The 23,370-nt window shown below is 40.1% G+C and overlaps 3 protein-coding genes across 10 annotated transcripts in view; 2 read left to right on the top strand and 1 right to left on the bottom strand.

Annotated features, from left to right (window-relative positions):
• The window catches only part of rxraa (retinoid X receptor, alpha a), a 96,854-nt gene extending 89,722 nt beyond the window's left edge, over positions 1–7,132 (top strand). Inside the window, 3 exon segments of the mRNA XM_029444121.1 lie at positions 322–413; positions 2,081–2,186; positions 2,811–7,132. Coding sequence (XP_029299981.1) covers positions 322–413; positions 2,081–2,186; positions 2,811–2,958 — 346 coding nt within the window. The 3' untranslated portion in view covers positions 2,959–7,132.
• Positions 7,133–7,759: 627 nt separating this feature from the next.
• wdr5 (WD repeat domain 5) lies at positions 7,760–14,220 on the bottom strand. The gene is made up of 14 exons (XM_029444120.1): positions 14,033–14,220; positions 12,917–13,026; positions 12,521–12,629; positions 12,049–12,122; positions 11,679–11,768; positions 10,783–10,872; positions 10,566–10,649; positions 10,416–10,471; positions 9,496–9,542; positions 9,258–9,333; positions 8,995–9,028; positions 8,665–8,739; positions 8,482–8,569; positions 7,760–8,287 (listed from the first exon to the last, which is right to left on the bottom strand). Exons 1-14 carry the CDS (start codon positions 14,211–14,213, stop codon positions 8,187–8,189), a joined length of 1,215 nt encoding a protein of 404 aa, XP_029299980.1. The 5' UTR covers positions 14,214–14,220; the 3' UTR covers positions 7,760–8,186.
• A 366-nt stretch (positions 14,221–14,586) lies between these two features.
• On the top strand, positions 14,587–22,610 carry brd3a (bromodomain containing 3a). 8 transcript variants are annotated; one of them, XM_029444642.1, is made up of 11 exons: positions 14,587–14,671; positions 15,975–16,323; positions 17,882–18,019; positions 18,104–18,239; positions 19,717–19,841; positions 19,949–20,266; positions 20,360–20,488; positions 20,594–20,782; positions 21,780–21,907; positions 21,985–22,259; positions 22,378–22,610. In XM_029444642.1, exons 2-11 carry the CDS (start codon positions 16,129–16,131, stop codon positions 22,479–22,481), a joined length of 1,737 nt encoding a protein of 578 aa, XP_029300502.1. In that variant the 5' UTR covers positions 14,587–14,671; positions 15,975–16,128; the 3' UTR covers positions 22,482–22,610. The 8 variants fall into 8 exon arrangements, with proteins under 8 accessions (XP_029300502.1, XP_029300501.1, XP_029300503.1 ...); XM_029444641.1 differs by lacking the exon at positions 14,587–14,671 and adding an exon at positions 14,754–14,909; XM_029444643.1 differs by lacking the exon at positions 14,587–14,671 and adding an exon at positions 14,886–14,932.
• The last annotated feature ends 760 nt before the right edge of the window (positions 22,611–23,370 follow it).

The following is a 23,370-nucleotide window of genomic DNA, read 5'->3' as shown; positions in this document are numbered from 1 at the left end:
ACTTTGCAGCAGGGTTGTAAACTTTTCCACTGATCTAACTGTGCCCATGTGGGCTGAGTGTATATGAACGTGTGTGTGTTTGTTTTTAAATAGATTTGAGCTGGATAGTAGTTAAAAAGGTATTTTTAATGTCCCCAGTCTGGATCTGGATAATCCACATGAAGCATAGTGTGTCATTTACAAAAATGTTACCAATTAGACTCGAATGGTTTCCTGTGATCTTAACTTCTCTGGCACTTGTTGTCTTGATGCAACATAAAAAAACATTAATTTATGAATGAGCCACATCTGTTTACTTTTTTTTTTGTATCTTTTGTGCAGAGTGCTCACAGAACTGGTGTCAAAAATGAGGGACATGCAGATGGATAAGACAGAGCTGGGGTGCCTTCGAGCGATAGTCCTTTTCAACCCAGGTAACTATCACTATGTGTAAGCTTGCTTTCGCTGAATGCAGAATATAGCAGGTACATGTCTGGAAGCATTTGAAGGAGAGGGAAATGTAGCAGAGCTGGCTACCATTTGAGTTTAAATACACAGCTTAACGTGTTACCAAGATCCATGTTAAACATCCACAACATATTAATATGTGATCATCTCTCAGAGCGATGCTGTTGTTGAGCAGCTCTGTTTGTTGAACATTAATGTCTTTTTTATTATTAATTAGTTCAAAGATCTGTATGTGCTGTAGAGCTGCTACTGTTTCAAGCTTAACAACATATAGCTGATATTAATATTGATCAAATATAATCCGACTCATTAAGGACTTAAAGTTGAGTGATATTCCACCTACAATCTGTAGTTTAGTATCGAAGTCTCTCCTCCAGTACGCTTGACAGAAGGCTGTAAAAAGTAAGGAGTTACTTTATTGACTTATCATCCATTCCAATGGCAACATGTGTTCACAGTGGGAAGTAAAGTATCCAAACATCCAGAGAAGCTTCTCAACCCACCTCTACTGCAGAATCCACTGAGAAAACTACATATGTTTTACATCCACCTTTCGAGCCTAAAAGTTTTTTGATCCTGTTAGATTTCTGGTGGAGTATCCCTTTAAGTGACTCATTGACCTCATGAATGTCACTTGAGAATTGGAAACTGGCCTTTGACTTGCCCGTGTTTGCTTTGAACTTGACTTCTCTTGTGAAATTAAATCTGATGTGCACAGCGCTGAGGTAGAGAGCCCAAAATAACAGCTGATGCAGTGCAAAAGTGAGCTGAGGAAACCAATTATTTCTTTAATAATACAACATTCTCCTGTGATTTTTTTTTTGATGACATTTTCCTTAAAAAAACTGGCCAAAGAAGGAGTTATCTTTAATTGAGGCCCATGTCTTGCCAAGGCATGTGTCACGCCTGCTATCAGCGTGCAGTTCCGTATTTAAACTTCACCCACATGGCACCAAAGTAAACTAATGTGACCCAGGTTTTTAATGACTCCCTCCGTCCCTCTGGGGCCACTGTGGATCTGTTTACCCCAGACACACTGATCCTCTGTGCTCCACATTTTGTCCAGGCCACATCCAGGCTCACTGGCCCCGGTTCACGTCTCGGCCTGATTCCTTGTTAATTAGGAGTTCACAAGACTGCTCTGACAGAGAAAGCGGGGGGGGGGGGGGGGGGGTGTCGGTGGAGGAGGAGGGTGACGGCAGTCCTCCTTTTCCCACACTGTGCGATCGAGTCCAGCCATCAACAACAAGTTTTCATTCATTGTTGATCAATTGTGCAAAGCTTTGTTCGTCAGAAAATGTTAATCAATGACGTGTTTGTGTTGTGAATCAAAGATGAGTCCTCCAGTGAAGCTTAAATTAGCACAGTCCTAATTGGACTAACCCACGTCCTCAATGAGCCTGCAGGGTTAAAACTCAACTTGTAAGTTAGTAAGGCTCTGCTCTCCATTGTAAGCTACTGAAAGTAGCCCTTTGAGCTCTTTTAGTATTTGACAAATGTTTGAAGAAGACTGTATTATAGAGGTCTATACATGCTCATGGTACAACTTTCCTTTGTCATTAAAGATAATAGCAGCAGAGTTGCTGTTCTGGTTGATTTCATTTTTTTTTTTTTTTTGCGTGCATCTCCACAGACTCTAAAGGCTTGTCCAATCCAGGTGAGGTAGAAGCTCTGAGAGAGAAAGTGTATGCGTCTCTAGAGGCCTACTGCAAACAGAAGTACCCCGACCAGCCTGGCAGGTATGAATACAAACACAGACATGACGCACGTGCACATCCCCACACTCGTCCTCATTCACATTATATTAAGAAAAGAAACATTTTCAGCAATCTTTTCCTTCATTTCCTATCTTTTATTTATTTTACTTCAGACAATCAGCTGTTGAGATGCCAGAAAAGGTCTTAAAAGAAGTAAAAACGATTTAAAACATTTTTAAATGGCCTCATGCATAAACTTTTTTGTATTCTCAGTCTTAATTTTATTGGAACGTCATGACAAGACAGCTCGGACCCAGTTTTTACGAGCACCTTACACCAAACGATCGAGATCAAGGGGTCGCGCCAGAACTCTCTGCATTTATTCCGACGTTTGAACACTTTTCTGCGACAATAAAATCTCTTGAAAAGTGGTGTACGGTCGTCATAACCTTTTTATTTTACTTTCGTTTTGTGAATTTTGTTCGTAGCTATGAAGAGAAGATGTAGGAAGCAGCTGCACATTATGTTGAAGGCACTGTGTGAGATCAGTGGTGTTTGTTCTAAGATTGTTTTGCTTCAGGATCATCTCCCCATCCCTCCCTCTTCTTTTCAAATCTATGATGCTATTTTGGTCCTGTGTCTAATTTGGGTCTTGTGTTGTGACAGATTTGCCAAACTGTTGCTGCGGTTACCAGCGCTGCGCTCCATCGGCCTCAAATGTCTGGAGCACTTGTTCTTCTTCAAGCTCATCGGCGACACGCCCATCGACACCTTCCTGATGGAGATGCTAGAAGCCCCGCATCAAATGACATAATAGCAGAGAGGGTTGAGCATCCCCCCCCCCCCCCCCAACCCACGTCTCCCACCAGCCCTGGATCGGGAGCAGGGTCCTTATAAAAGAAATAAAAAAACTCCAGCAAGGGACAGATCATGTGACGACTTTGGACGGAGAACCTCTCCCATCCCCCCCTACCCTCTCCCCCTTTGATGCGTTTCAAAACATTGAATTCATCATGTCTATGGGTCTGTTTTATACCTTGTATAAATATATAAATAAGAAATATATATATATAAAATCACACGGCAACACGAGTGGACTTAAAAATAAGGTCGGACAGAGGACAAAAGAAACGTATTGAGCCATCGTTTTCATCCTTGCGTTCTCCTACACCTTGACGAGAAAAAGCTGAGGTGATCAGGTTTTTAACACCCACAGTTAGGCTTGCAGGTATTTTGAAAAAAACAAACAACGGCGGTGATGTCATATTTGGACACTCAGCGTTGTGATTGGGACAATCGTGGACTGGGAGAGCCTCGGGCTGCTCAACATGGACCTGAACCCTCTCTCTCTTTTAGGACTGAACCTAACTTCGGTGTGGGGACGGCGTGGGGACGAAGACGTCTACTTAAAGGAACTCGTCTGTTCCCGCCTGACTCGACTGAACACGTCGGGGCTTGCACTAGCTGTTTTTGAAGTGTCAGCTTTCTGGAGTAGATGTGGGTTAACAGGACTGCAAGTGCTTAAAAACCTCAGGACTCTGCCCAATTCCAACAAATACAACCATGTCTTACTCTATTAGCGCTGTGCGACAGTGGGGGAGGACGAAACATGAGTTTACTAATCAGCCCTTCAGTTAATGTCAATTGATTGAGTTGGGAGAGCTTGTTATGTACAATCTGTGCAGGCCTAATGCACACAGGAAGTTGCAGGCTGTTGTAAATTAGCTTTATGCTACATGATGCTCTGAAAGGCAACCAGCAGGTGCAGGAACAACTTTTCTCATCCTATTTCCAACATTTTAGGGCCTTTTGTTGCAACCTCACAGGTGGTAAACTCATCTGTGTTGCTTCGCCGGTCTCCTCCTTTTTCCGTCACTTCTCAAACCTCCTCGTCTCATTTCATGTGAATTTCAGCAAACCATTTTTACACCTTCACACTCAGAAGTATCCCTCTGCCTCCACGCAGCGGGTATCGGCTTGTCCTCATATCTACCTGTACAGAAAGTTACAACCGTACACAGTATTGACGTTATTTTTGGTTTTAACAGCAATGCACAATTACCTCTGTTTCCATCCCTCCGACCGTCAGCTCCTGACACTCATTGAACTTTTTGCAGTGCGCGGGAGAAAAGCGCTTTGTCGTTGCAGCAGAGCCATTATTTGTTTGTTTGTTTGTTACTTGGCACTTAACCTCCTGACAGCGGAGTCGGGTTCCTAAACGGGGAGCTAATGTTGATGTAATCCACCTCTGAGGTTGAATTTGGCCCAGGGCCCGATCAGGAACGCCCCCCAGATTGTTTTTTCCTCCTCAGAGGGGACACACACACACACACACACTTTGCTCTCTCTGCACTTCTCTGGACAACCAAGTGTCATTCAAGTCGGACTGAAATGTTAGAAATGTTATGTATACATATGCTTTATGTCCATACTCTGCTTTGTTTCCTCCTCTCCTGCTCTCTAAATGCTGCAGCTGCTGCAAAACTATGCATCCAGTGCATTTCCAAAGATTGTCCACAGAGCGGGTGCGTGTTAGTGTGGCTCAAGCAGGTCAAGTGTTTGTGAGGTGGGGGGTCCGCTGTGATATTTTCCTGGACCGGAGTAAATATCTTATTTAGGTTATTTTCCACACTATTCACACACTTGATAGACATCCTGTTTATTCAGCTCTCAGCCCTCATGTGAACGTGTTTTATGGAACAGTGGAGCACAGCAGAGTTTAAGGACGTGTTAGCTATTGTGAAGGACGAGACAATGAAAGGACTAAAAGAGAATTAAATAGAGGATTTTTTTGTCCTATATCTGCTTATTCACCACTCTTTCATAAGCACCATGACACTAACTGGACCTGAAGAAGAAGAAAAAACCCGAGCACTGTGTTTTCATCATGCCTTCATAAACTGAGATGGTTTAAGGGTCAACAGTGTATGGAGTCTTGCGTGTGCCACTTCAATAATCATGTTGACGTTATAATCAACTCATCATTTTTAATACATTTCAAAAAATATGATTTAGATTTGCATCACAATGATATATTACCAAGCTAAAGATGTGCTTATTTACTGATTAATAATTGGGTCATAATATTGGTTTTATAAAAAATGGTACGCCATTTGCTTAACATATTATATATTACAATGAGTCTCTTGCTTTAACATTTACAGTTTCCATTCATTTGCTTTAATTTAAAGCAGCACTAAAGGAGGTCCACCCACACAGCAGCAGCAGGAGCTTTTATTTAGCGTTTATTATTGCATATTTCTTTTTCAATCCGTATTTTTTCAATGTATTTAATTGACAATAACGTAAAAAGTCTTAATTATTCAGGTGGCACCATCAGGACTCCGTACTCGCCTTGACCGTGACCAAGACGCTATTGATGCAATGACCATGTGTTACTTTTTCATCATGATTTGTGTCCAGTTTTACAGAAGTGCCTCCACTAGGGGGTCAACTTTGCAGATGTTAATCCACCGCTTATCCCCCCCCCCGTAATTTCTCGTTATGGAGACAAAAGCAAAGAGTTGGGTCAGATTCCGGCTCTGACATGTCACATGTCACATGCTGTCCTCTCGCTACTAACAGAGCAGCTTGGATAGGATCGTGGTTTAAGAGCTGTGAGCTCCCTCTAGTGGAAGAGAAGCAGCGCTGCGACGTTACTTGAATTTTTCTACAAGTATTTAATCCGACAAAAAAAGATGGCACTTTCTCACTGCGTTATTATCATCGATGTTCACTTTGATCAGACACAACCTCAGTGTCTGTGCTTGTTAAAACTGAAAGGAAAAAAAGAAGCAATAACTTCACAGTATTGGCTTGTGGTTTTATTATTACTCAACAGTTTCAGTGAGGTGGCCTGTATTATCACAAACTATCCAGGTGACAGTGTTGACTGCCCGTCTGAGCTCAGTTTACAGTATTTATATTCTGGAACACTTGTTTGTCTGTTAAAAACCACAACAAATCAATCTTAATTTGTTCATAAGTTTTCAATGTAAGCAAAGATAATTAACTTTTTGTAAGACTGGGCTAGATTTCTTTTTTAGAGGAATGTTGCAGATATTAAGCAGTGTGTCTTTTAAATGTAAGATGAATACCCTCCTGCTCCCTGATGTCTCCTCAAGCCATAAAGTGGATGATGTGCGAGCTCACTCCCTTTGCAGGAAATTAACAGACAAGGATGTTCTTGACTAGATGAAGAAAGGATCACCCACATGAACGCTTTATAACATAAAGCTATATTTTGTTAATATGTATATGTGTATATATTTATAAATATATATCGACAGATCTGTTCCTTGAGTATTTCCGACAGTGAAAGAGGGAGACGAGTCTTTTCAGACCGAACTGTTCCACACTATTCAGTGTTATGGTTTTTTTTTTCGTTTTTTTTCATTGACTTTAGAAAATCAATCCTGGTCAACCAGCAGTATCGCAGCAGTTCATGGGTCCTCAACAAACAAAACAAAAGGTTAAGACTTTAAATCCTCCAAAATGTATGTGTTGCTTAGCAATTGTATGTTCAAAAAGTGTAATCAGGAAAAGCTGCGCTTGTGACACAATCACTGCTTTCTTTGTTGCATAAGCTGTAAAATGTTTAAGAAAAAAGAAAAAAAAACAGTTGGAAAAAGATCTATTTTTGTACAAAAGTAATTTTATCCCCTTGCTTGTGTCCTGTTCTTTCCCCTTTTTTCTCCTGCGGGCTGTCGTATACGTTGTGGAAAAGCTTATTCAACGAGGCAATTTTCAGATTGAAAGTTTAAGGTGCGAGGAATTGTTGGCTTTGGCACCTTGGTAACTGTCGCCTTTACTTTGCCATTTGCAACCTGTCGCTGCAAGATGGGAATGTCTTCTTTCATTATATTTTTGACCATTTTTAAAAAGGCGATGGAATTTTTTTGTCATCTGTTCTTTGTGGGTTGTTCTCTGATGTTCTATCTTTCATGGACAGAAAAAAAGGTTATTAAAAAAACAAAACTCAAAGTGAACTTGGACTGATGCCGGTTGATTCTGTGTAACATGTAAGATTATTACGACTCGGTAACGTGAAACATACAAAAACTTGTTTTATTAGGTCGCAGGTTATAGCTGTCAAATGCAAACATGTATTCCACAAAACTCCAGAGAACAGATGCTGCTGAGTGCAGAGCTACAGGAGGAGCTGATCGAGCAGAAGGGACCGTAAAAACAAGACAGCTAAAAAAAAAAGAAATATATCTTATCACAATACGCAATGTAATATGTACAAATCCTAGAACACAATAACTGCATTTGATCACTGTCTTAAAATGTTAAAATTAGACATCGTGGGGAATTAAATTCTCCCAACAGGGCTTTAAAAAATACATAACATGTTTTTTTGTAACGTTAAAAATTATCTGACTTTGAGGCATTTTTGACTTTGTTCATGTACTTCCCAACACTAACTTCAAATTGTGAATTCATCTCATTATGGTACATTGAGATCTGGCATTGAACGTTAACACTAATGGTGGTGCCAATTGAATAAATAACAGCCATAAGGCTCCTTTTTATACCTAAAGCTCGACGTCAAAGTCACCTCTCGTTTAGACGACACTACACAATTACACAAAGAAAAGAAAAGGCAAAAGAAATTGTAGAAAGGCCAAATAAGAATTACATTTATTGTACAAGACCAAAAATGCACGTGTGGGAGTCAATATGAAGCCATGATGTCAGAGGGTTAATGCAGTGTCAATAATACTGAAGGACCAGAACAGAGCATCAACACTTGTAAAGTAGAACCAGAGTCTCCAACACAACCTGGCACGTTAAACATACACATGGAATATCTCAGCTGTGACGAGGGGGAACGCGTCCGCTGCAGAAAACTGGGGTTCTCCGGCTCATACTGTGTGTGGCTCGTGTGTCTCATTTGGTTCTCCTTGTTGAATTTCATTACATGAAAGCCCTCTGCATCCCGCAGGAGCTCTCGTTAGAAAAAAAAGTCCTCTTTTCTTACAACAAAACAAGAGAGAAAAAAAAAAGTTAAGAAAAGAAATATGAATGGCCCAAAAGGGCTTAGCAGTCGCTTCTCCATAGCTTGATGGTTTTGTCGTTTTCTAAAGCTGCAGATGCGATGATGTTCTCTGTCGGGTGGCAGGCAGTCGATATGACGACGTCTAATAGAAGAGACGAGAAGGAAAATTGAAAGGGACAGTTTTATAATCATATTACACAAAGCCACAAATATGTCTTTTAAAAAATCTATTCGCTTACTCAAAGACAACTGCATTAGGACAAAGTGTCAGATTTTAAGCCTATTAAGATTCTTAAATCTGTGCTTTCAGAGACAAAGTAAGCACTTTCCCTGTACCTGTGTGTCCCTGGAGCTTCTGCACAATCTCCTTCGTCTGCAGGTTCCAGATATAAACCATGTTGTCCTCTGAGCCTGACACGATCCACTGCAAGAGAGCGTTAAATATAAATATATAATATATATGAAGGATTAAAAAGAGCATAGATCTCTTGTGTGTTAACACGAAACAAGAGTTCTTACCTTTCCACCGGTGACGGAGAAATTGGCAAATATGCAGTACTTCTCATTTTTGTGGCCGGTGTACGTTTTCAAGCACTGACATGTTGGAGGAACAATGACAAGTTAATTATCTGCCAACTATAATCATGAGCAACTGGTTGTATTAAAGTATTCATTAGTAAACAAATATAAGATAAAACGTATCAAACAGCGTTATCGGGAATAAGTTGCCAATGGAGTAAATGTGTCTCAATATGATCAACTGCACGTGAACATGCCACTTATTTATTTACAGGAGCAAAACAACTCGCGGGAAGATTTTTAGAATGAATAATAATTCAGTGAGTTTACCTTTCCTTTGCTGTAGTCCCACAGCTTCAGCGTGCTAAGAAGAAAAACAAATACAGTAGTGCATACGTTAAAACAACTGGCATTAAAACAACAAAAATATTTTTTATCATTTATATAAAACTGCAGCTTATTAGTGTTATACCGCCCTCTGCTGGGGAAAACCTTAAACAACATAATGACCACCTAAACTAGAAAGGAGCACCGACTTCACTCCCCTGCAGGTATATTATAATAATTATAATAATAATAATAATAATACTCACTTATCCAGTGTAGCCGCCAGGATGTATTTCCCGTTGGGGGAAAACTTGACAAATGACACAGGAGGGTTGTCATCATCTGATAGAAATACAACAGGAGCAGCATCAGCACACAGCAGCATTCTAAATATACAAGTCAAACCCCCTGACTCGTCACTAATCACCTTCATGAGCAGGAGGTGAAAACCAGCACAACATGCAACAATTTCAAGGAGATTGAAGATGCACGACATCATCTTACCTATGAGTGTCTTTAAACACTGCCCCGATGCTGTGTCCCAGATTCGGCTGGTAACAGAAACGTGTATTTAATTAGGGGTTATAAAGACATTTATTGTTCAGCAACACGATGAATGAATAAACAAAGAACTTGTGTGTAGCATTAAATCTTTAGTTCCTCAAAACACATTTTCTTGACTGCCACAGAATCAAAAGACTCTCTGGATGCAGCTTCAGCAACACAAACATGCACTGTGGGGAGTGTTGCTAGGCAAACCAGAGGAGCTCATTATTATTATTTATTTTTATGCGCTCATGATCGCTGAACTGTGTCGGTCTGAGTCACAACAGCAGCCAGACGCACATTTTGCAATACAACTTTAATGACGTTATTAAGAGTGTTAATGTGTTCGGATGCTTTAAGAGACTGTATGTGAGCACTGCGTCGTCTCTTTAGAATACAGTGTCAACAGTGCTGATGAGCATTTCTGTATGGAAATATAACAATATAATGAGAATATGGGTTATTAAATTACATCTGAACAAATATTTTTGCAGGGTCAGTGTGATACTATTAGTCAGAGCAGGGTTTCCACCAGTGCATTGCAAGCCCTAAGTTGACCCCTCCACTGGGCATAAGCATCTTTCAATGTATTTTTAGGATGTTTATTACACTAAATATTACACAGCAGCTCTAGTTTAAGGTGGGATGACAAAATCAATGATTAAAATAATCTCTAGTTGCAGACATGTCTACATACTCATGTAGGACATTTCTATAAAGCACGCATCCTATTTATTTTCAAAGCAGCTATAAGACTTTAAATCATTAAAGTAAACTGTTGACTTCTGAAGGCAGGACAACTAATGGAACATAATGGCATGCCGTACTGTGGATGTGAATCTTGACAAGTGGCCGGGAAACAATAAGTTTGTTCTTACCAAAGGCCGTCGTAGCTACTGGACACGATCAGGGAGCCGTCTCTGTTGAAATGAACCTGCGAGGCAGATCATCACATACATGTTCATCTGAAATCGAGAAGATTCCTCTGCTGCTAAGAATTCAAATATAAAAAAAAAAAAAGAACTTACAGCTGAGACGGGGTCAGAATGAGCCGGCAATGTTTTCAAACACTTTCCGGTCTTCACATCCCATATCCTTACACTCTCATCAAACTGGAAGCAAAAGAAGAACCAAACAATCACTTTTTACTTCTTTCAGACCCCGAGGTGCTTCTAATGCTCAGAGTGATGGTGACGTGAAGGTCTGACGTCGGCTCGTTTCACGCCAGAAGCTTCTTTTACTCACCGAGCCTGACACGATAAGATTGGACTGGGGGTTGAAGTTGCAGCAGAAGACGTAGTTGCTGTGACCTTTTAGAGTTTTTAAGCATTTCCCCTTTGGAAGAAAAATTAAATCAAAATGTCAACATTGTCGCTGGTAACAAAAAGGAAAACAACGACTTCTCGCTCACAGCGCAGCCAGTGTTGGACCTTCAGCTAGTTAACACTGGGGGGGGGTATCTGCGGCTGTGATGGTGATAAAACTTTTACTTGGAACAGAAACCACGGATATGAATCTGAAGAGTGTGCATGGATTTAATTTGCACACTTCATGAATGAATAATGCTACAAGACGCAGTGTCAGACTGTGCAGAGAGGGTCTCCTGCTCGTTATTTATAGTAGAGCTGCACTGAAAGCATTCATTGTGTTTTTATAGCCGGTAATTCTGAAGAGTTGCAGATAAAGATTCGGCTGTTAGATAATTAGTGTTATACTATTTTTAGAATTAGGCTCCAGTGGTGTCCAACTCATGTGATCCAAACATTTCCAATAACTCCAGAGTGTTAAGTCCAAAAGTCAATGTTAATTGAAAAAGGATAGTTGTAATCATTTCCAGAATTCACAACATGTATTTATCTCTCCCGCTTCCCACAATGCAACAGCACCATAAGTTACATATACAAACACAATAACATATGTTTTTTCTTTTTTTAGGGTGATGTCATAAAATATTATATATAATATATAAACCTCAATTGAAGCTTTGCATGTATAGAAAAAAGGCATTAGGTGTAGTCCTAATCTATTTCTGCTCAGCGATATTGTGGAGCACCTGGCAGGTAGCCTGGTCCGATTGTACTGCCAGTGGTACAAATATTCATATAACTTAAGCAAGCTGGTCTGTCAATCTGCTCTCTTACCGAGCTGACGTCCCAGATCTTCAGGGTTTTGTCATCCGATGCAGACACCAGCAGGTTGGAGTCAGAGGACCAGGCCACGTCAGAGATACCCTGCAGGGTCATGGGGAACAGTCAGGAACATAGAACAGCGAGGACAGAACCAATGTAAAACAAGACAACCACGGCTCACTCCAAAGGGATTTATTGTGATACATTGAAATTGACATTATACATATTACTTATGGTCTTCATTTTCAATAGCCTTCTTTGAATCATCTTTCTCATGTTACAAGTGCTTCACATGGCTAACGTATTATGGCAAATACAATCCCATCTATCAAAACTTAACCAGAACACTGCAGTAGTGAAGATGCAAATCTGTTTTACTCACAAGTTTGTGTCCCGATATGGTTTTCTCAAACTTGCCGTCATATGCGCCCCAGATTTTGATGAGTTTATCAGCAGCTGTAAAGACAAAATAAAAATGCACTCAGTGTTGCTACAGCCTCCAGAAATCTAAACCGTCACAATACGGCATCATGTTGATAAAAGGCAAATAACAAATGTCTTTAACTGACAGTAAAACTGCAATTATTAGTTGATTATTCTAATTGAACTATTTTGATAGTTGTTAGTCAGTTTTCAACATTCTCTGCTTCCATTATGCCCGAGGTGAAGAAGACATGAGACATTTTGAGTGCCTTTTTCTCACTATTTATGTTTTTACATTTCATCGACTAAAACGATTAATCAAGACAATAGTAGACCGATTAAAGATAATGAAAGTTATGGTTATGGCAGTAGTAATTTACTGTGGCCCGTACGTGGATAAAAGAAAACCCGACAGAGAAAAAAGAACTCACATGAGCTGGCGAGCCATTCTCCGCTCGGACTGAATTTGACGGAGGAGACGGCTTTAGTGTGGCCCGCTAGTGTGAATTTCAGGCTGTAGTTTGGCTTGGCCGGTGCAGACTGTAAGTGGAAACAAAAAACATTTAAAAATGCTCCCACTGATGTGTGACAAATGGACAAATACATCTTCTTTATCACAAAAAGAAAAACAAATGTCGGCAAAATGTTTCCCCCCCTGCCCACAATTACCATTACATTACATATCATTCAGCAGACGCTCTTATCCAGAGCGACTTACAGTAAACCAACAACAGGGACAGTCCCCCCGGAGCAACTCAGCTCGGCAGCCGTGGTATTCAACCTTCCACGAGGCCATCACCACCACGCCACCCATAAGAAATACAAACCTTGCTTTGACTGGCAGATGCTGATGGGACAACTGGAGGTTTTGTGTCAGTCTCTGGTTTCTTATCTTCTGTTGCCATAGTGAGGAAATGAGCATCTATTGAGCGCGATCCTGAAACAGAAGTTGAGAAAAAAAGTTAAGAATGAAATCCTGACGTTAGTGAGTGCTGTTACATTCACAGACGACCAAAGTGAAACGATGCATAAAGGCACAGCAACATGCAGGGTTTAGATGCCTAGGATGATCATGGCATTATAAAGCAGACAGCTGTGCCCCAGTGTCACAACACATTGCAGTAGTATGATTTACATTACACAATGTGTGATTACAATAGTTATTACCATTGATTGGTCTTCATATAGATTAAAAGTGTAACACTGAGTTCTCCAATGGATAAATGCTATAATTTAATTCAAGTGATCTTTCATAGTACTTTAAATGCATATTCCAGATTACACAAAAAAATCAAACTGATATTTGTGCTATCATGTCAACCATGACAGCTATATCCTATATAGGAAACCATTCATAGCTATGCAATGCATACCATGCTACTGTAATTCTCAGTAAAAGCTGTAATTAAAAGCAGTGTAGTCTTTAGTTGATAAAGACGTGACGTGTGAGGCTGCTTTCTACTTTAGCGTAGCGTTATCTCTACATGCAGCTTTTTCAGCTAGCAATAAGCTAGCTAACGTTAACTGGCCTTGTTAAGGGTAATATAATTATTTTATACAGTCAGCTAAGACGACATAACCTGCTAGTTGGTATCAATTACAAGTATGTTGAGGTTAATTCGTGTTTTAATGCAACACATTTAAAAATAATAAATATTAAACAATGGGCTACACGGAATCCCTTCGCTGGGAAGTTCAACTCTGACAGTACAGTTTGCTATCAGCTTACTGTGAATATTTATTTCAACATTTAGGATTTGAAAAACGACAGAAAGAGATGACAACTCAATCTTAAATCCATCGGTTTAATGTGAGAGCTAAGAGCAATCTGATCATGTAGCCGTCTGCTTGAAATGCATTGATGCTGTTGACAAATTGGCTGAGCTGAAACGGAGGGGCCCTCAATTCAAACAATGAGGAATCAGTCATAGGCCGATACTCACGGCGATTTAATGCAGCTCCACGGTCAGATTGTTGCTCCTCGTAAAGATCGGAAGGAGAAATAAACGTATTTTTATTCAGAAGATCATGGAGAACGCATAAATCAATTGCCTCGCTCCTGGATGTTTGCCTACTGCTAGGAGAAGCGGGGAATGTGGTGTATGGTGGTACTTCTTTGCGCATGCGTGTCATACTCAGAAGTAACGGAAGCTAACGAGGGACAAATGATAGATACGTGTCAAACGCAAATATGGCAAATATACTTATTTTGTAGTTGTAGGTTTAGCACTAGTTTTCCCGCTACCGTGTTAAGTGTGTGGACTGTTTGCACTGCATACATTGCATTAATGATTGGGCTCAACTATGTTGACTCATTATATCAACATTTGACAAACTAAACATTCCCTTAGGACAGAATTAAGAATAGAGACTGACTTTTTCGACGTGTATACATGTTCCCTTTCTGTCACCATCAATACAAACTATTGAATATATCACTACAATACAGTAGTACAGTATATTAGCAAGTCCCCACACACCCCAGGACAGTAGGTGACGCTGTCCACCTACTGGTTTTCAATCTGCCAATGAAGCGTTTGGGTCGGGGATCAAATGAGAGCAGAGCACGTTCCTTGCATCAGGTTTGTTTCAGTAAGAAAGTTGTCAGTATCAACGTTGTTGTGAAGGTGCATTCTGGAATAAACTAGTTGGGCCTTTGTGTTGGGTGTAGCCCCCTCAGAAGCTGAGCAGACCGTGAACTCTCGTTTCTGATGAAAACGAGTTAGTCAGTCACTCTCTCGCCGTCATGCGTCATTTCCTGCGAGACCGTCCATGCGCCGTGTTAGACATGTTTACGTTGTCGTTGTGTGAGGAAAACAGGTAACGTAGCTTTAACAGTTAAGGTAAACGTTAGCTCCGCCGAGGCTCTATGAAACAAAAACATTGAACACTTAGAGCTGCAACTCGACCTGCTCAAAACAAAACAGGACTGTTGGACTTGACCATTGTATGCTAAAGCTCAAGTAGGAAGTATGAAACCTATTTATGCTAACGACTAATCCTTATTTCGTGGCGATACGTTTTCTTTCGCCGGCTAGCTAGTGACATTTGAGCTAACAACAAACCCAGCTTTAGTTGTTGAATCCCACAGGAAAGGTTTGTTCAGTCCGTTAGCTGTACTATGTTTATTATACTTTGAGAAAACCTGCCAGGCTAATTAGTTGCTATCTGTCCAGCGTTATGTCAGTCTTTATTGTAACGTGTCAAGAACTTAAAGCCAGTAGTTTTATGTATTGCTATAAACCGTAACCTCTACCTTAACACATTGTATATGTCTAAACCCTCATCAACTGTGTTAAAAGTCATGTGTTTACTGTTAAAATGTATATCATGATGACCTCTGGCCACTTATTTTTCTTATTTCCCGTACAAAGTGACAAAAACACCACAGAATCACATTCTATACTAAGCTAGGGAAAACTACAATTTGTCATTAAATTAACAAACAAGTGGAACAAACATTTCAGTTATCTATGAGATAAGCTCTCTTTGTCTTATCCAGTAATCACAGCAGTTAAAAACACGCTGCATCATATAGCTGTAAATGTAGATAACCAGATTCATTCATGTGAGCTGTTCATAAACATTAATTATGTCTTAGGTCACATACACAGTTGAAGTATGGAAGTTTTCCTTGGTATGGAGTTTATTGTATTTTTTTCTGTGTATGTTGTCCAAATTTAGATGTAAATAGTTTTGCAAGATTGTGTATTCTGTTTTTGTTTTTGAGAATCCATCTCCAGCACCCCTGAGTTGCATCCAAATTTCAAAGTAGGTCGACCATAGTTGCAGTAGAGACTGCTTGTTTTGTCTACCTGTGATTTCTAGACCATAGGGATGATCTCGGATTTACTAGACACTCATAACACATTTTTATGTCAACAGATCACATTGTCTGGTATGAAAACTATGAATGAAGTGAGCTGGCGTACCCTCAAAGCCTTTGAAGAGCTGACAGACAAAATCTACAGAAGATAACAGAAACCAGCAGAGGTCGTGTTCACTTGTTGGAGACCATTCGCTGCCAGCTAACATCATTATGTCAGCAGACACAAACCCGTCCCCTCCACTACTTGTGAATCCTCTGCCTCCTGAGGTGATTGACCACAACAGGCCAGGCCGGAGGACCAACCAGCTGCATTACATGCAGAATGTAGTGATCAGATCGCTGTGGCGGCACCAGTTCGCCTGGCCTTTTTACCATCCTGTTGATGCAGTCGCTCTTGGACTACCAGTGAGTAGTTTGTTAATGTTCTTCAAACCTTTTTAACAACGCTTTCAATCCAGCATCTATCTCTTGTTGTTTTTATTTATTATTTATGTATTCAAAAACAAATGAATGTTTTTTTTTAATGCAAATTTAGTGGACATATTTTTAACATTACAATTACAGGAAGTACTCGTTATCCAAGTCAAAAACACACCAGAAAAATAAACCCATAAATCTATGGCTTCCATAGATTTTTTGGAAAGTTGTAAATCTGCTCTTTGTAACATAGTATTTTACGTAATGCAATTGTGATACATATCCCTGTTAAAGGCAGTTGTATATTTGCTACCAAATAAAAAAATGTAGGCTCCGATGTATAAAAAAAAAAACGAAGTAATTGACAAACAAACTAAATTGGCGTAATGGCTTTGGATGCTTAGGTACATTCTTTCACTGTCTGTCATCCGTCTGAAATGTCACATGTGTGTTTGTCTTACGTTGTTCCATAAGGTCTGCTTTTCTCTTTTCTTTCACTGAAGTAAAACTTCTTCTAAATCCTTACATTTCCTCTGTTTTTGTCATTCTTTCATTGCAGCTAATAATGTTGTTGTCTAAGTTTTGTTCACCGCTGTTTTTGTTTTTCTCCTTTTGGTAATCCTTATGCACACCTCATTTAAACAACACAACGCAGTGAGTACTGAGCAACTGGAAAGTGGGATTACGCTCGGCCTCAATCTCATCCAATATTTGTGAAGCCCATATACATAACAAATAACCTTGAACCTATATCAATGCATTTTTGTACATGTCATTACATGCTATTCAGTACTTAATTAATAACGTAATACTTTTAAGTAGGTGCTCTAATTATGGAATATAACTAACTTGACTGATTAAATGGGGACTATTTCTTAAGTGGTCACTACTGTACTGTAGCTCTTAATTAGTCCCAATTAAAGCCGTGGATTATTCAGAGTGATAATCCAGACGTTGTGATGTTTTGGATTGAAATGTTGAATTGAAGCAGAATTCCGTTCCCCTCTGTTGGGGGTGGATGCAGAAATGTCTGACACTGATATCTCAGATACCTTCTGAAATTATAACTTCAATGTATTACAAACCTAGGTGTTGTTTAAATGTTTTCTTAAAAGTTTTGCATGTTTAATGCATGTTTGTAATCCTTTAAAAAAAAAAAAAAAAAAATAATATCTGAATTCCGAAAATGTAAGTAGCTTCCCAACGAATAAGAGAATATTCAAATCCAGATTATCTAAAACACTTGAAATGTTGCTAATAATCCTTCATCGCACAGGAAACACCAACAGTTACAGTAGTTTTGCTTTCAGTTCCAGTTGATTTAAAACCTGTCGAGTGCTTGGGTTGCTGGCCCCGTCTGACGTCATGTTAACAATGTCGTCCAAATTGTAATAAACCAGAATCATCCTGGAAGTAAGAAAGTGTTGAAATGCAGGAATCGTGCACTAATAAACTTTTTGTCATCAGATCTTTTTGAAGATGTACGACAGAAACCAAAAGCAACATTGCATTCATCTGACACGTTGACTGTTCTTTTCCTAATCAGGACTATCACACTATAATAACGTCTCCCATGGACTTGGGAACCATCAAGAAACGGCTCGAGAACAACTACTATTCCAGCGCAAGTGAATGTATGCAAGACTTCAACACTATGTTCACCAACTGCTACATATATAACAAGGTGAGGAGCGTTGTGATTAAAAAGGAACCATGCTGATTAGCCTCACAGAAACTGAATCCTCATAGATTTCTCTCTGCCTTCTAGCCTACAGATGACATAGTGCTGATGGCCCTCGCCGTGGAGAAGGTTTTCTTGCAAAAAGTTTCCCAGATGCCACAGGGCGAAGTGGAGATTGTTCCTCAGGCTGCCAAAGGGAAGGGAAAAAAAAGTAACACTCCAGGTAACAAACTCACATCTGTGTATGGGTAAAGCTGCTTCACATTGTTACAGTTATTAGAGGTGACGCAAATTCAAATCTCATCAATCAGGTCACGTGCGACCATCATACTCATGTGGCAGCCAGGCGTCACGCAGAGGAAGGTTGTGCATGCATTGAAAGACTGCTGAACACCTTGTACACAGGCATTAGTGATAAATGAAGTTAATGTGAGAAGCTGTGAACCAAATGCTCTGCAGTAGCTGTAAACGCTTGTTCAGGGATAACGGGGTGAGTTGGATTTGTGGCATGTAGTTCCTACACAACAGGAACACTGAGGAAATCAATGTATTTAAATCAAACCAATTAGAAAAAAAAGCTAAATCTGAACTATAACCTTCTCTTCTGTGTTCAGTTTTGATGTTTGTTCTGTATTATACAATCAAAAGGTTCCACCAAGATCTCCCTTAAAATATGTCTTTTCTTAATTTATCCCATAGCATTTTACAGGTGTGCAAAACATTGTGAACGTCATTGCAGTCGTTATCTTAGTGTGCTTTATTGTGTACGTAACAGCTGCATATTTCAGCCTGCATGAACATCAGTGCCACCCTAAAGACAGTTCAGCCGGCAGCTGAGATTAGCTGCTTCAGTGACCTTCAACCTCTCTCTGCTCAGTACTTTCTACCCCGTGGGTTCTCTAGTAAGCTTGAATTTTGTGTTCACTGGGTTTCTCTCTCTCTCAGTGTGTTTTTCTCATTCCACCTAAATTATAATGCTCATTGGAAATGTATACAGCTATTAACAAGGCAACTGTTGGATTGCACACTTGCACAAATTCGCTGCCATTAAGAATGTGCGTGCGTGAGGGGAAAACTATCTGCACAGAGCGACAGAAAGTTGCGTCATCTATGTAGTTTAGATTCAACAAAAAACACTGGTTTGTTTGACACTTCTTGTGGACAGAACATACAAATGTTACAAGAAAAAATCTAAATGCACTTTGAAACCTGGAACATGGAAATAATGATTATTTACTAGGTAGACTAAGATATTTTTTCTCTTCCTGCGGAAGCCCTGAGTGATGCTAATTCTTGTGATCCATTTTCTAAGTCTGATCTGAATAGTTTTTCTCCTCTGTTTATGACTTAAGAACAGGTGGAAAAAAAGTTAATCTTACTTTTCTTTTCTGAAAACAGAATTATTTTGGTGGGAATAAATGTTTTTGCCAGGCAGGATCAAATAAATGTTGTTGTAGTACACATTCTGGCCACAAGAGGCTGACATGCACCACTACCTCATGCTTTAAATAGGACTAGTGTTCTAATTAGGACTAGGACTAATGATCCTGACAAAGAAAAGTAAAAGATCACCTGCCAAAACAGATGAGGGGAAAACAAAGTAACTCAGATTATCCTGACTAAACCTTTTTTGTTGTTGTCATAAAACACAGGAGAGAAAACATATTAGATCACAATCTGTGTGTAATACATGTATGCAGGTGGGCAGAATGTCCCTGTGACCACATGTTCTTCACCTACGACGCCCACATCTCAGCCAAGCCTCAGCTGCACACCCTCCAGCGCGTCCTCGATGCCCAAACACCCTTCACAGACCGCTGCAAAGGTGCGTCGTCGTCTGTGTGTGTGTCACTTAATAGTATTATCTTTTTAAATTACAGATCATGAGAATTTAACTTTTTTTATTGTGTTTTTTTTTTTTTGCCAATGAAGAAGAAGGGGCAGAAGTGGAAGGTAGACGGCCCAACTGATTTCTCCTCAGCAGCCGTAACCACTTTGAGTGATTTATCAGGAAGCAAGAGGAGACGTGAAAGCGCAGACCAAGTCATCAACCCTTGCTTAGAAGGAAATGAGTTCCCACAAGAAGGAACTGAACAGCTCAAGTTTTGCAACGATATCCTGAAGGAAATGCTGTCTAAGAAATATGTAGCCTACGCCTGGCCTTTCTACAAGCCCGTGGACGCTGAAGCTCTGCAGCTACACGATTACCACCAAATCATCAAATACCCCATGGACTTCAGCACTGTCAAAGTATACACTGGATATTTACATATACAAATATATTTCCTCTGTGGTTCATCCATGATGTATAATGTGTTGGTAACCTTTACTTTTTAATTCCAGAAAAAGATGTGTGGAGGACAGTACGTTGATGCGCAAGGCTTCGCTGCAGACGTCAGGCTCATTTTTTCCAATTGCTACAAATACAATCCTCCAAATCATGACATTGTCACCAGGGCCAGAAAACTTCAGGTGAATTATTTAATTGAATAATTAACTAATTTAAAATCATTTATACTGTTTATTTTTCCCCCGGTTTCACTCGATTCTTCGTCATCGTGCTTGTGTTTGCTTTAGGGTGTGTTCGAGAAGAGGTTCGCGAAGATGCCAGACGAGCCAGTGGAGATGCTTTCACCAATGAGTGCCGTGTCCGCCATGAGTGCAGGTTTCGGTGGGATCAGCACCAACAGCTCCTGCAACGTGGACTTGGAAGAGGAGCGTGCCACTCGACTTGCGGAGTTGCAAGAACAGGTGGGTGCAAAACAGGTGGGTTTCTACACGGATGTCTAACTCTCAGATGGACAGCAACCATAGTGACTCTCTGCTTTGCAACTTTCCTGCTTCCTGATGGATTCATTGAGTGCTGCAGGGATGACGTATTTTAGTAGGCCGACACGAAAGTTAGCTTGGAATGGTTCCCGCGTCAAAAAGCCAATTGGATTCTTCTATTGGACTTTGGAGTATTGCAGAAAATAAGCTCTGTGGCAAACAAACGTTTCCCCTTTCTGTTCGGGAAAATAATCTGCAAACCGCTGTTATTAGTTTTGAAGCTTGAATGCAATGGGCAGAAGTCAAATGTTATGCTATAAGCAAACTACAGCACAGTCGCATGACTTCACAGCGACACCACTAAGCTGAAGGCGGACTAGTGTTCGGTGTGATGCCGTTAACGTTCACTTGTGGGGGATTTACTGACGTATTTAACGTCATACAACAAAACGTTGGAATCTTAAGCTTTGTTTATCCACAGACCAAAAAGCCACTCAAAGATCCAGTGACTTCGAGACAAGGGAACCGCAGGGGCAAACAGAAGAACACATTTCCCTGTTTTAGGACTCATTCCTGCAGTACTCTATTGACCTGTTCAAGGATCAGTGTTGCCTTTACTTACACACACAGAACATGTATGCTCATATTTAAATTAGAGCAGAATGAAATGAAATAAAACGCACACAATCTGTAAAAACCTTCTATGTGCTGTTAATTACATTAAAAACCACAAACCCAGTCACAAGCTTTTCTTTATTTCCACTTGAGAAGAGTTTTCTGGAGCAAACAATACGTGTTGCATCCAGCAGCTTCAGCTTTTCTCTTTTTAAATGTGCCAATGTGTAACCTGCTACATACTGTATATGAACACCGTGGGATCACATGACCAACAAATGATGATTTATTTTCTGGCTTTTCTTTTTCTTGGCACTTATTATTTAGAATTCTACTTTGTGGCACAATAAAAGCCTGTTTCTGTTGACACTCTACCCAGCTCAAAGCTGTTCATGACCAGCTCTCTGCACTCTCTGACGTCCCTGTGATTAAACCAAAGAAGAAAAGAGAAAAGGACAAGAAAGAGGACAGCAGGCAACATAAAGGGAAAACAAATCCCACTCCCAGGTAGGACGTTTTACATAGTATGTTCTCATAGTATGTCACTTTCATATAGAGATTGACTGCTTTGTCTTGGATTTCAGGCAGTCGTGGAAGGGAAGCAAAGACTGGGATTCAGAGGATGAAAGTCTGCAGATGACGTACGACGAGAAGCACCAGCTGAGCCTCGACATTAACCGGTTACCTGGGATAAAGCTGGGCCGCGTGGTGCGCATCATTCAGACACGAGAGTCATCCATGCGTGACACCAATCCAGACGAGATCGAGATAGACTTCGAGATACTGAAGCCGTCCACGCTGCGGGAGCTGCAGCAGTACGTGAAGTCTTGTCTACATAAGAAGTTCAAGAAATTTCAAAGTAAGTGTGAAAACCTTCCTTTTTAAATCATTTGATATTAATGTGTTAAGTACCCAGAATGTTGAAATGCCCCGAGCATCTGTAGCGTTTAATTGGTGCTTTGCTTCCCTTCATCCAGAGAAAAGCGGTCTAGTTGCGTCGCATCTCGTCAGCTGCAGCAGTTCTTCAGATTCTGCCACCAGCAGCTCCAGTGACTCCAGTTCAGAAAACAGTGACATGTGACAGCTGTGATGCTTTTATTTATTTCCTTATTTTTGACTAAAAGAGAGTTCTTCAAAACCGACAAACACGCTTATTTTTGTATTTGTTATATGTTCAAATATTTAGAAAATTAAACCTCCCCACACAGCATTTTTGTATTCAGTGTTGCCTTTCTCACTCTTTCTTTTATAAATCGCAATATCGCCGGGGTTTCTTATCAGACACAATCGATTCACAGCTGCTGCCTGGGCTGGAGCACATCTGAGTTTCAACCAATATCTGTTTCACTCAACTGCTCATACTGTTTAATTACACTTTCTTCAAAGACATCGTAGCAATGCAGATGTATTCTTTTAAGCATCCAGTTGTTGCACTTCACAGCTCAGTCGCAGCTGTTGAAGTTGTGAGAAGTGTCATTTAGCAGTTATGTCATTATGAATACTGCAGGACATTATTATAGACAGAGAAATAAAGGGTCACGTGATCTCACGCAAGGTTTTATGGGCTGCTATTTCGGCCTCTGATATACCGTTAGTATTCTTTATTTGGAAGTAGGGAGGAAACAGAAGGAGGGAGGTTGGTTCCTGGTAAGCAAAAGGTCTTTCTAAGGTTTGGAAGAAAAGTATTTTATGGGTCAGTTGATCAAGTGAAGACTCACACACACTGTCTGAACACCTGTTTTAGTTAAATGTCCGGCCTTCCTTCTGCCTGTGAGTCCAGGCTGTTCTGTAACAACAAAACGGAGATCAACTTTCCAAATCATGTACTCATTGACTTATTGACAGAATTCTTACAGTGAAGTAATTTGTGTTTCCAGAAGTTTAAAATGGAAAACTAAATGTATTTTTATATTTAAAAAAAAAAAAGTAATGTATGTGTTTTTACTCGTTTCTTGATGTTGTTCTTTATT

Source organism: Cottoperca gobio, chromosome 12 (assembly GCF_900634415.1).
Source record: "Cottoperca gobio chromosome 12, fCotGob3.1, whole genome shotgun sequence".
In the NCBI taxonomy this organism is placed as follows: domain Eukaryota; kingdom Metazoa; phylum Chordata; class Actinopteri; order Perciformes; family Bovichtidae; genus Cottoperca; species Cottoperca gobio.
Note: the sequence above shows the minus strand (reverse complement) of the source record. Positions and strands in the feature narration are given on the sequence as shown.

Coding starts and splice junctions, on each gene's coding strand:
- wdr5 (XM_029444120.1), bottom strand. CDS start 14,213: ATGCGCAAAGAAGTACCACCATACACCACATTCCCCGCTTCTCCTAGC. Junction 11,769..12,048: donor CCATATCGGGACACAAACTT/GTGAGTAAAACA, acceptor ATGACCCTGCAG/GGTATCTCTGACGTGGCCTG. Junction 8,740..8,994: donor GGGACTACAGCAAAGGAAAG/GTAAACTCACTG, acceptor CCAACATGTCAG/TGCTTGAAAACGTACACCGG.
- brd3a (XM_029444642.1), top strand. CDS start 16,129: ATGTCAGCAGACACAAACCCGTCCCCTCCACTACTTGTGAATCCTCTG. Junction 18,240..19,716: donor AAAAAAAAGTAACACTCCAG/GTAACAAACTCA, acceptor ACATGTATGCAG/GTGGGCAGAATGTCCCTGTG. Junction 22,260..22,377: donor GAAGTTCAAGAAATTTCAAA/GTAAGTGTGAAA, acceptor CCCTTCATCCAG/AGAAAAGCGGTCTAGTTGCG.